This window comes from Thalassophryne amazonica, chromosome 13, assembly GCF_902500255.1.
Source record: "Thalassophryne amazonica chromosome 13, fThaAma1.1, whole genome shotgun sequence".
Taxonomy (NCBI): Eukaryota; Metazoa; Chordata; class Actinopteri; order Batrachoidiformes; family Batrachoididae; genus Thalassophryne; species Thalassophryne amazonica.
Window position 1 is genome coordinate 23065743 of NC_047115.1, and position 13242 is coordinate 23078984.

The window sequence follows — 13242 nt, forward strand, 5'->3', positions numbered from 1 at the left end:
ATCACACATGGAGCCACCTATGCTCCACCCCTTTATACATTAATGAGTTCACCGTGAATCAGTGCGGGTGGGGCTCTCAACACGGCTGGATGTCCAGAAAAGGGGGTCATTTTGGTTGTTCCGGTGTCGCAGACCGAACGGTCCACCCCTAAAAATCGATCCGCCTTTTGCATCTGTGCATGCGTTGTTTGGACCACAGCAGCACGTCTGAGACGGCGTCTCTTCACCCAAAGCAATCAAATAGATTAATGGGATTAACATCAGATGACAAGGTAAAACCTCTTAAATCATTCTAAAGTTAGTTTTAAGCAGAAACAATGATGTTTTAATCAGAAACGAGGCGAAATTCTGTGACGCTTTGAAATATCTGACGCGCAAAGAACACATCACCTACAGCTCGTTTAGCCGCGGCACTCTGATCGCTTCCGCCACCTTTTATGGTGAAATAATGCTGAATTTATGTGGAAATGATTGTAGTACAAAAGCTTCAGATATCTGTCACTGAGATAGATGATGAATGGTTGCAGTTTGAAGCAGAAACGAGGTGATAATCCTTGAACTGCGTCATCGGGGGACCGATTTTTTTGACCTCAGTGTTTTGATCAAACTTGAACAAATTGTAGAAAAACATCAGCATGCAGGAGGTCTGAGGAACTGCTTTTTAAATAGCAGAGAAGCTTGAATCTTTGACTGGACTGGGTTGCTTGTAGAGAGAGCTGAGGAAGCTTCTGCGATTAGAAACGAAATGTCCTTGCGTCAAGCAACCCAGTCCAGTCGAAGATTCAAGCTTCTCTACTATGGAAACTACCTGGACAACGGAGAGCCTTCACAGAAACAATGCTTTTTAAATGATAGGCTGTCCTCCCATGAGAGATAACATATGATATGCTAACTTAATGAGGTGAAAACTCTTTCCACTCCAGTCTTCTTAGGGACATGCGGCACTACAACCATGTACAATTACAAAGACCAACATGTATGCAAACCATATAGAGGGCCCCATCTTCAGCCCAGTGTGATGAATGATAAACTGTCACTCCAGTCTGAGGTCAAGCGCGCTCTGGAGCAGGTTTTCATCCAGGATGTCTCTGTACATTGCTGCATTCATTTTTCCCTCAATCCTGACTAGTTTCCCAGTTCCTGCCCTTCCAGTTCCTGGAAGATTCTCCTCTCTCCACAGAGGAATACTGGAGCTCAAACAGAGTGACCATCGGGTTCTTTGTCACCTCCTTTAATAAGGTTCTTCTACTCGATCGCTCAGTGGCTCAGTTTAGAGGGGCGACCAGCTCTAGGAAGAGTCCTGGTGGACCTGAACTTCTTTCATTTATTGATGACGGAGGCCACTGTGCTCACTGGGACCTTCAAAGCAGCAGAAATGTTTCTGTACCCTTCCCCAGATTGGTACTTTGAGACAATTCTACAGACAATTCCTTTGACTTCATGTTTCGTTTGTGCTCTGACATGCACTTTCAACTGTAGGACCTTAGCTGTAGACAGGTGTGTGCCTTTCCAATTCATGTCCAAGCAACTGAATTCACCCCAGGGGGACTCAATTAAGGTGTAGAAACATCTCAAGGATGATCAGTGGAAACAGAATGCAGCTGAACTCAATTTTGAGCTTCATGGCAAAGGCTGTGAATACTTATGTACTTTTGATTTTTTTAGTTTTTTTAATAAATTTGCAAAAAAACAAAAAACAAAAAACCTCAAAACAAAACACTTTTTTTTCCACATTGTCATTATGGGATATTGTGTGTAGAACTTTGAGGAACAAAATTAATTTCATCCATTTTGGAATAAGGCTGTAACATAACAAAATGTGGAGAAAAAAATGAAGCACTGAATCTGCTTTATGACTTAAAATAAATTTTGTACTTTTAAATGTGAAAAGTTGCCACACATTTTTGTATTAATTTGTATTTATAAATGGTTGATATTTAGCTGCATGTCATTATTTACAGTGTTTTTCAACATATTAATGGCACCTAAAATGCGCACATAGCACTGTGCAACTAAAACATTCTATTTCAACTCATTGTTCAAGAAATATGAATTCTCTCTGGTGATTATGCAGGAATGTAATTATCCTGTGATTTGACAGGTACAAACATCCAGAGCAAACAACATGTTTTCGTATCTTTAGTGTTTCTGCTTTTTTATCTGTGACATCTTGCTGCCAAAATTCTTAAAGCACTAATTACCTCCAGCATAATGATGTGTCTCATCCTATTTTCACTGTAAAATAAAGAAGAAAAATCACACAATTGAAAAAAAAAAAACTCAATAAACAACTGCCACCTGTTGTTTCCCAACTTGTGTTCAAACTCACTTTTATCATTTTATGTCTTTCTCTGACAGAAATCGCATATCTAATTTGATGGCTACTTTCATGTATCTGGATGCGATCTGACAGGTGTGGATGAAGCAGTCTGTCTGCGCTCCGACACTGCCGACCATGCTTCTTTTCCTCCCGACTGCGTCGGCATATGGCAATATTTGTCATATCGGGCATGCTTCTGGCACATTCTTACTATGTGTGATGGGGGCTTAAGAGTTGCTTCACATCTGTGTTGCATGGAGTCGACCAACTTCTGGTACCTGTCAACAGGTATTCCAGCCCAGGACAAACTGACAAATTGTAACCTCTTTAGTACATGCCATTTTTTCAACAATGGGACTTTGCAGGGCTTCTTGGTTTCACATAGGCATCTTCTAATTGTTACAGTGCTCACAGGTCACTTTAGACCTTCTCTGATCACCCTGGAGCTGAGTCTTTGCCATGCTGGCTATTCTTCGATACATTTCAATGGCATTCCATTCCATGTCTTTCTGGTTCTGGTTGCTATTTTAAAGCATTTGAGATCATTTTAGCTGAGCAGCCTATCATTTTCTGCAATTCATGATATGCTTTCCCCTCTCACATCAACTGTTTTAATCAAAATACACTGTTCTTCTGAACATTGTCTGTAATGACTCATTTCACTCAGATTTTCAGAGAGAAATGCACGACAACCAGCACGTACAACATTTGCTGCCTTCGTCCATAAATAAGGCCCACCTTATTTAATAGCACTTGCTATTGACAAATCTGAAAAGCACTTTGAGGTTTGTCTTTTAATGCACTTTTAATGCACTTTGCATTAAAATACAAACTTTTAATGCACTTTGCATTAAAAGACAAACCCCAAAGTGCTTTTCAGGTGGTGGCCAAGTGGTTAATGCGCTTGGTTTCAGGTCAGAAGGTTCCGGGTTCAAATCCCACCCCTGCCACATTTCTCCATGTAATGTGGAGTTGCATCAGGAAGGGCATCCGGCGTAAAACTTGTGCCAATTCAACATGCAGATCCACCTTGGATTTTCTGTGGTGATCCCGAGTGCAAACAAGGGAGCAGCCGAAGGGACTTACATTTTTATTATTATTAAATCAAAGCTTTTTCTTTATAAAACAGATTTGGTTTTCAGAAAGCACACTTCTAGGTCTATATCTTTGTTGAGTGCCATTGTAGTTTATAGTGTTTCGCTACAATAATATGCATCATGAGATCATTTCAGCTGTGACACTTCCTACCTACCTAACTAAATAAATAAAAATTAAAAGAACTTAAAGTCTCATTAGCTGTGCAACAGCATTTCAGGACCTGCATGATGTGATAGCATGCAAAATAATTATTTTATGAAAGCCCATTACTGTACTATTCTGTCAGATGCGATACCATTTACAACACAATGGCTGGATTAATTTTTTTGTGTTATGTAATGGTGCACGGTAACATCTTTACTGAAACATATGAATGGCAGCTATGTAATGTTTGTTATTGTTTAAATTCAACATTTGCTTTGAATCTCTGTGCTCATAGTTAATGTACCATACAGGCACATATTAGTTATGCAAAGGTTGCACAGACAGGGTAATTATATGGAGTACTGTCCTCACAGATAAATCATAACCTGGGGATCATTAGGTGATCAATAAATGCCATGTTTTCATGTTGCATAAAGGTTGTTATCAGCCTATATAAGTAATTTACTGACATTTCCTGAAGACACATGAGCAGAAATGAGGAGGACAGGGAGTGACACAGAGAGCTAGTTCAGATTTCTGTTGATCACAGTCATGTTATATCAAAGGTAAATCTACATGGAACAACCTAATGTCTTCAATCAATGCTTTTAGTATTTGGCTGGTCCACTGTTCTAAATGCATAAAGTGCATCTAAATTTTGTGCTGTTACAGCCACTTTAGAAGGCCATTTAAGTCAATGTCAGACACTCAGGGTTCTGGTACAAAGAGGGGAAAGATGCATGATGATCAATAGTTAAAGGGAAGGCAATTAAAAAATATCAAATGAAGGCCGAGTCCCTCAGGCAACAGAGATGAAATAAAAGTGAAAATGGTAATCCGTGTGAATTTGAAAGTGTACGGGATGACAGCAGCAGAGGTTTTCATGTGGCTACGTGACATGGCTGCATATGAATCTGTGTACTGACAAAGGCCACCTGAGTGTCGGGCTTGAATTCAATCGGGTGTGTAACTGTGTTTGTGTTTACCCTCACCTCATTGGCATAGACCCAATGACTGTCCTTGGATGCCAAGTTGGTTTCCACAGCCTGCAGTGAAAAATAGATACAAAGAGAGAGAGAGCAAGGAGAGAGCAAGGCAGGTGGAGAGAAAGAGACACACAGAGAGAAAATCTCATTAAAATCCATGTGTTCGTTTCATTGTGATTTTACAGCAGCCCGTGTCAGGTGTCCTCCCTGCTTAATTTACAAATCAGAAGGTCGTACAACTCATAAAGTGTAAAACTGATTGATCAGGTGAGGAAAATATCACAGAATGCATCTAACCCACAATTACTGATCAACACCTTTGTTAATGGTGTTTCAATACACATTACGCAATTTGCTGAGCGGCAGCTCGAACAACTGATTTAACACTGCTGACACATCCAACCATGAAACTGTTCTGTCACAGCTGCACAGCTGATCTGCAGCTGATATATCCAAAGGCTGTGTGAACACCAGTTCCGAATTGTCAGAATTGTATAAATTTTGATTACGTTAAACATATAATGTCAACTCAAGTCTGGGAGCATGCACTGGAGTCACACTTTGCCGCATCCATGACACCACAAAACCACCTGCAGTCCTGGATACAGTAGCAGCCACCCAGGCAGACAACTTGCCCATCTCCACACCTCTGAAACAACAATCTAGCTGCCGCAGCCACCTGAAGCATGATGCGTGATCTTGGTGTCACCAAACACATCTGTCCAATGACCTCATGACTCTGTAAGTTCTTCCCAAGTGTCTCTTGATTTGAAAGGCTGAGGACCCAACGACTCTAACATGCTGGTATAAAATCTGCCATAGGTGTCCTGTTGGGTTTACATCTGGCAACATAGGCCATAGAATATAGCTGACATCATTTTCCCAATCAACAAGCCATCAATCACCCCTTGTATCCTGTGCATGGCCATACTCGCTGTGCTTCTCCCTGTATTGATGCAGGTTTTTCAATTTGTGACCATCTGTAAATTGTATTTGGAGATATTCCCCACAAAGGCAGCCCAGTTTTTAAGTGCAGCCCTCATGACAGCTGCATAGTTGAAAAATCACTCTTGTTCCCAAATACAGATTCATTTCTCAACTTATCTTTATTCCAAATTGCCCAAGGAAGTGGACTATATTATAATAAATCCCTGAAAGGAGGGCAGAAAGAAGAAAATAAATGGTCCTTTTCCATTAGCTGCCTCGGGGAAAAAAAATGCAGTTGACTTGGGCTGTTACTATCGGCTCATGTTCATCCATCAAATATGACTTTGGCTGCCTTACAGTCTAACTATTCACAAGCAACGCGATGGATGGCTAACTACTCAAAACTGATTTATTTGGACTCTACTGTCCATACTGGCCTGTGCACTCTTTGCCTGTTGTTTCTATTCTACTATCAGATGTAACTACAAGCTACGTTTTTCTCTGAATGCAATTGGATCATCATCTCAGTCTCTATAAACAAAATAAATAAATAATCTTCCAAAATTTCAAGGAAATCTGGCATAAATGACTACCTTTACATGACCACAACAATATGGTAAGTAATTCCCTTCAGCTTCTCCATATTTTCACCTGCTGATCACCACAGCAGATCCAAGATGGATCTACATGTTGATTTGGCACAAATACAGCATATCACATTATACCATTTAGATTAGATTAGATTAGATTAGATTAGACAGAAATTTATTGATCCCTTTGGAAGACTCCCTCACGGAAATTGAAGTTCCAGCAGCATTGTATAGGAGCGCATAGGGTAAGGAGCACACCAAGTATCAAAGGTGAAAGTAAAAAAGAAAAACAGTTTGCAAATATAAATACACAATATAAATACCAGACATACTGATCAATACTGGTTTACTGGCTACTTGTGTTCCTCTCATTCCTGACCTCTGTCTTCCTGTTACTCCTCCTTCCTCTGAGTGAGGAGTTGTACAGTCTGATGCCTGAGGGACAAAGGAGTTTTTCAGTCTGTTGGTCCTGCACTTAGGAAGGAGCAGTCTGTGGCTGAAGAGGCTCCTCTGGTTGCTGATGACGGTGTGCAGAGGTCTGACTGGCATCGTCCATAATGTCCAGCAGATTGCCCAGTATTTTCTTCTCTGCCACCGTCACCAGAGAGTCCAGCTTCATGTCAACCTCAGAGCCAGCCCACCTTATCAGTTTGTCCAGCCTGGATGTGTCCTTGGATGTGCTGCAATTTTGCTGCAGTTTTACCCAACAAATCCATATCCATCAGTAAACACCAATGTGCCATAAATAAATGCTGTGTTTTCTGGAGAATAAGTCAAAGTTTTTTTGTTTACTACCTTGGGAGGTCCTGCTACTTATACTCTGCTGCAAATGTTATGTCAAAAAATCAAGAATTCATTAATAATAGCTATTCATTAATAATGTAGCTATTTATACAGAGCTTTCCCAATAATCAAAACACTAAACAAAATAAACTCAATTAATAAAAGAATAAATCACAGTAATAAAAAATACACCACAGCAATTCACAAAAATACCAAATTAAAGAGCTGATAATACAGAAAAATGGTATGATTTATACTCCGGTGCGACATATATGTTTTTCCTCTTTAAGAGACCTTTTTTGACAGGTGTGACAGGTGTGACTTATAAGGTAAATGAATAAACACATCAAAGTTAATTAATTATTAAAGTGTTTCAAATCTGCAGTGATTAAACCATTATTTAAGAAATCTAATCTTGACCCTAATGTGCTGAAAAACTATAGGCCAATATCAAATCTATCATTTTGCTCTAAAATTCTGGAAAAGGTAGTTTCACAGCAGCTCGTGGACTACCTTACGAAGAATAATCTTCTCAAATATTGTTCACAAACCAGTCTAAATCTGTGATAGTGAGCACTTCTCCTTTGCTGAGATAATCCATCCCACCTCACAGGTGTGCCATATCAAGATGCTGATTAGACACCATGATTAGTGCACAGGTGTGCCTTAGACTGTCCACAATAAAAGGCCACTCTGAAAGGTGCAGTTTTGTTTTATTGGGGGGGGGATACCAGTCAGTATCTGGTGTGACCACCATTTGCCTCATGCAGTGCAACACATCTCCTTCGCATAGAGTTGATCAGATTGTCAGTTGTGGCCTGTGGAATGTTGGTCCACTCCTCTTCAATGGCTGTGCGAAGTTGCTGGATATTGGCAGGAACTGGTACACGCTGTCGTATACGCCGGTCCAGAGCATCCCAAACATGCTCAATGGGTGACATGTCCGGTGAGTATGCCGGCCATGCAAGAACTGGGACATTTTCAGCTTCCAAGAATTGTGTACAGATCCTTGCAACATGGGGCCGTGCATTATCCTGCTGCAACATGAGGTGATGTTCTTGGATGTATGGCACAACAATGGGCCTCAGGATCTCGTCACGGTATCTCTGTGCATTCAAAATGCCATCAATAAAATGCACCTGTGTTCTTCGTCCATAACAGATGCCTGCCCATACCATAACCCCACCGCCACCATGGGCCACTCGATCCACAACATTGACATCAGAAAACCGCTCACCCACACGACGCCACACACGCTGTCTGCCATCTGCCCTGGACAGTGTGAACCGGGATTCATCCATGAAGAGAACACCTCTCCAACGTGCCAAACGCCAGCGAATGTGAGCATTTGCCCACTCAAGTCGGTTACGACGACGAACTGGAGTCAGGTCGAGACCCCGATGAGGACGACGAGCATGCAGATGAGCTTCCCTGAGACGGTTTCTGACAGTATATGCAGAAATTCTTTGGTTATGCAAACCGATTGTTTCAGCAGCTGTCCGAGTGGCTGGTCTCAGATGATCTTGGAGGTGAACATGGTCTGCGGTTGTGAGGCTGGTTGGATGTACTGCCAAATTCTCTGAAACACCTTTGGAGACAGCGTATGGTAGAGAAATGAACATTCAATACACGAGCAAAAGCTCTGGTTGACATTCCTGCTGTCAGCATGCCAATTGCACGCTCCCTCAAATCTTGCGACATCTGTGGCATTGTGCTGTGTGATAAAACTGCACCTTTCAGAGTGGCCTTTTATTGTGGGCAGTCTAAGGCACACCTGTGCACTAATCATGGTATCTAATCAGCATCTTGATATGGCACACCTGTGAGGTGGGATGGATTATCTCAGCAAAGGAGAAGTGCTCACTATCACAGATTTAGACTGGTTTGTGAACAATATTTGAGGGAAATGGTGATATTGTGTATGTGGAAAAAGTTTTAGATCTTTGAGTTCATCTCATACAAAATGGGAGCAAAACCAAAAGTGTTGCATTTATATTTTTGTTGAGTGTAATTTCACAGAGACGGCTCTCACTAAAGTGGTGAATGATCTTCTGCTTGCAGTGGATTCGGACACCACTACGGTTAAGCTGGTGTTAGATCTTAGTGCTGTGTTTGATACCGTGGATTATCATATTCTACTCGATAGGCTGGAGAATCATTTTGGGATTACTGGGAGTGCCCTTGCATGGTTGATGTCATACCTGACCAGTTGTTCTCACTGTGTTTTGTACAATAACACTACCTCTATCCTTAGTGACATGAAGTTTGGGTGTTCCCCAAGGGGTCCGTATTAGGCCCCCTGCTTTTCCCCATTTATATAGCACCCATTGGACACATATTGCGGCATTGTGGGATTAATTTTCACCGCTATGCTGATGATACTCAGTTATACATGCCGATAACTGCTGGTAATCTCATCCACATAAAATCCTTAGAAGATTGCCTTGCATCAGTCAGAAGCTGGATGTCTAGTAACTTCCTACTTTTAAACTCCGATAAGACTGAAATGATGGTTCTTTGTCCAATGAGACATCGGCATCAATTTGACCAGTAACGCTTAGCCTAGGCTCGTGTGTCATAATTACAGTGACAAAATGAGGAACCATGAGGTAATTTTTGATCATACGTTGTCCTTTGACCACCACATTAGAGAGATTACGAGGACTGCTTTCTTCCACCCGCGAAATATAGCGAAGATTCGCCCCATCCTGTCTATGGCTGATGCTGAGACTTTGATTCATAAAATTGTCTCTTCTAGATTGGACTACTGCAATGTTCTATTTTCTTTTTTACCGCAGTCCAGCATTATGGGTCTCCAATTGGCTCAAAATGCTGCTGCCAGACTTTTGACACAAAGCAGAAAGTTTGACCACATTGCACCCATTTTGGCATCCCTTCACTGGCTTCCTGTCCCTGTGAGATCAGATTTTAAGATTCTGCTACTAACCTATAAAATTGTTCACGGACTGGCACCTCCCTACTTAGCTGACTTAATTAAACCCTACGTACCGGCCCGGGCTCTGCGTTCTCAGGGTGCAGGACTACTTTGTGTCCCTGCGGGTCACAGAGCTTTCTCCTGTCATGCCCCTGTTCTGTGGAATGATCGGATTATGTAGAGACTTTCAAGTCCAGACTTAAGATGTATTTATTTTCCCTTTCGTATGGCTAGCATACTGGCATAGTGTGTTACTATGCTTTATAATCTTTTAAATCTTTTCTAATCTTTTAATTTTAATATTTTATTTCTTTTATTCTTTTAATTCATTTTATTAGGAAACGGCCATGTGCTGTGGCCTCAACTTCATCTAGAATCTGGGTTTTTTGGTGAAGTTTTGGGCTGGTGGCCGGCGATCACATTGGTAGTTCTTTTGTTTTTCTTGTTGCTTAATGCTGACAAATTGGACTGTATGTTGTATTGTAATTGTACTGTGTTTGTTGTCTTTCTGATGCCTGATTCTTTTTTCTCATGCCTGATTTTTTTGTTTGTGTGAAACACCTTTAAGGTGCGTTTACACATAACCAAGACACGTTACGAATGTCGTTTTTCTGTCATTCGTGACACATTCCTGACATTCTTAAGGTGACTTAACACATCTGAATAGGTTTCTTAATAGTGCGTGTTGGTGCGTGATATTCTTGATATTCGTGGAGCATGTTTTTGTCTGTCAAAAAATCTTCCATGAATGTCACACACCACCCTCATTTTGTGCCACCCCATGGCACAGAGCCCAACTACGCATCCAGTCACAAAGTTCTTCTGAAAAACTGGAGCGATCTGAATTTGGTTGGATGAATATGGGTGTGTGTGGAGACAATTCACCTCGTTCACAACGTGACAGAACTTAACGATGCGCTGTTATGTGCAATAGCGCGCAACAATGCGGAACACTATTCTTGACCGTGTGTAATGGTTCCTGATAATTCTCCAGCAACACGTGCCATTAAATAAATACATACATCGTCTTTGAAACACCAGCAGGAGCATTTAAACATCTGTACATCTGTTAAGTGACTCTTGTTCTGCACCTGAATTTGTCTTTAATCCTAGAAATAATATCAGCGATTGAGTTGTGGTTAGAAGTTTACATACACTCATCAAATGCATGAAAGTTATGGCAATATTTGCCTTTCAGTGATTTCTTTAAATCGTTCTTTTTCTGGTTCTGACTGGAATGTACCATGCACATGAACAAAAAAAAAAAAAAAAAAAAAAAAAATGGAGGGCATTAGGACTAGAAAATATTATTTATGTTAAAGGACACAACAGTGAAACAAAGTGATAATTCTGACACCAAATTTGACATCATCTCAGTTGACATGTAGAGCAGGTAGCTGAGTGGATAAGGAGCTGGCCTGCCAATATGCAAACCTTTGTTTGAATCCCACTCACGCTATCAGTTTGTGTTTTCGACGAAATACAATCTACATCGCTGCAGTGCACCCTGCTCTAAATAGGTACTGGTGTTGCCTGAGGGGAAGTAACCTGCTTCAGAATTGCATCTTGTCCAGAGGGAGTAGTAGACTTTTATACACTTGGCACTATGGAATCTGGACATAAGCACTGGCACCAATGGACGTCCCAGCCTATATAGTATTTACTCCATTTGACATGCTGTCTAAAATTGTGAAGTATGCTGAAAGCAGTACTTGTCTCTTGGACCCACCACTAAGTAAACTGTTTAAAGATTTGTTATTACCATTAGACTACATTATGTTGAATATTGTTAATCTGTCACTCACAAATGATGCTGTTCCTACATCTTCAACAACTGCCATGATAAAACCTCTAAAAACCTAAACTTGATTGGGATAATCGGTTAATTATTGTTTGACAGTCATTTCTGTCAGGTTCTGCCCCAGCCCGGGGTTGATGTCTGGGTTTTTCCCTGTTCCAAGTCCAGTTCTTCTCTGATGATTTTTTTTTTGTTTTGTTTTATTTTTCACACAGCTGTATTTTAGTCATTTAAATCTTAGCTTCATTCTGGTTATTTCTTTTCTTTATGTTTTGGTTTCTCATTATCTGGTTATGTTCCTGTTGTCAGTGGTCTTGTTTTCTGTTAGGGTTTATCTTTTGCCATTTATTGCATTAATGGTTTTCTGGTTATCATTTATTTCCTGTTTAACCTTTAGTTTGATTTACTATTTTATTATCATTGTTTTGCTGCTACTTTAATACTTCAGCCATGTTCAGTTTTATTCTAGTTTTTGTTAGCCTTTTCTATTTTATTGTCTGAGTTTGTTACTGCATGTGTACTTCATTCATGTTCAATCCTGTTCTAGTTTTAGTTACAGTATTTTATTATTGTTTTCTTTCTAGGTCTGTCACTTGGTTTCCTAGTTTGCCCCTTTATCTTGGACACATGTCCTTTTGTTGGTCTTTGGGCACATGATATTTTTACCATTGGTTTTTGTGTAGGCTCTCAGTTGTCCAGGTGGTTTCCATAGTAGAGAAGCTTGACTTGGACAACCCAGTCCAGTCGAAGATTCAAGCTTCTCCACCATTGGTTTTCTGTCACTTACTCCTCTTGCTTTGCACCGCTTTGTTTTTCACTCACTCATCCTCTTGACTCTCTTCACTCTTCTTTGCTTCACCAGACCACACCTCCTTCCAGAACCTTCACTAACACCTGCCTCTTGTTACACTGATTACATCACCTGCTATTTAAGCCCCTCACTTCGGTGCCAGTTTGTTGTTCCAGCCTTTATTTCTTGCCCTGTTGCCTCTCTGTATTTTTGACCTCGCTTTGTATTTTTGGATTTCATCTTTGTCTTAGCCCTTGTACTTTGTCACACTGTATTTTGCCCTCTGCTCACCTGGATCACGCCTTAGCCTCTCGATTGTTTGTACTTCTGCCTCTCTGCCTGCCATACTGTGTACAGAATCCCTGCTTGTCTTAAGAGCCTTTTATTATTCCAACATCAGTGTTCTGGAGTCCTGCATTTGTGTCCAGCCACATTGCACCTGCATCCTGGCAATTTAAACAGTAGGCAAAACAGTATGAAGACAGAAGCAGGGTAGATTGAACAGTCCCCCCTAAAAATCGGTCCACCCTGCCTTCACTGCACATGCGTCATTTCGGAGCTCAGTGGCGGCATTACTGAGTGTCACCAGCAATTCAATGATTATCACCTCGTTTCTGCTTAAAACTGCACTCCAGTCATCATCTATCTCAGCAACAGATATCTGAACCTTTTGTACAACAATCATTTCCACATAAATTCAGCATTATTTCAAAGTAAAAGATGGTGGACTGCGACGCCTACGTCATTTCAGAGCATCAGTAACGACTCGCCAATTATCGCCTAATTTTCTGCTTAAAACAGCCTCGTTTCTGCTTAAAATTGACTTTAGAATGATTTAAGAAGTTTTATTTTGTCATCTGATGGTTAATAA

At 40.8% G+C, this 13242-nt stretch overlaps 1 protein-coding gene across 1 annotated transcript in view; it reads right to left on the minus strand.

Moving 5' to 3' along the window:
* LOC117523859 (glutamate receptor ionotropic, delta-1-like) overlaps nucleotides 1–13242 on the minus strand; it is a 290124-nt gene that overhangs the window by 146404 nt on the left and 130478 nt on the right. Inside the window, 1 exon segment of the mRNA XM_034185472.1 lies at nucleotides 4555–4608. Within this exon segment, the coding sequence (XP_034041363.1) occupies nucleotides 4555–4608 (54 nt within the window).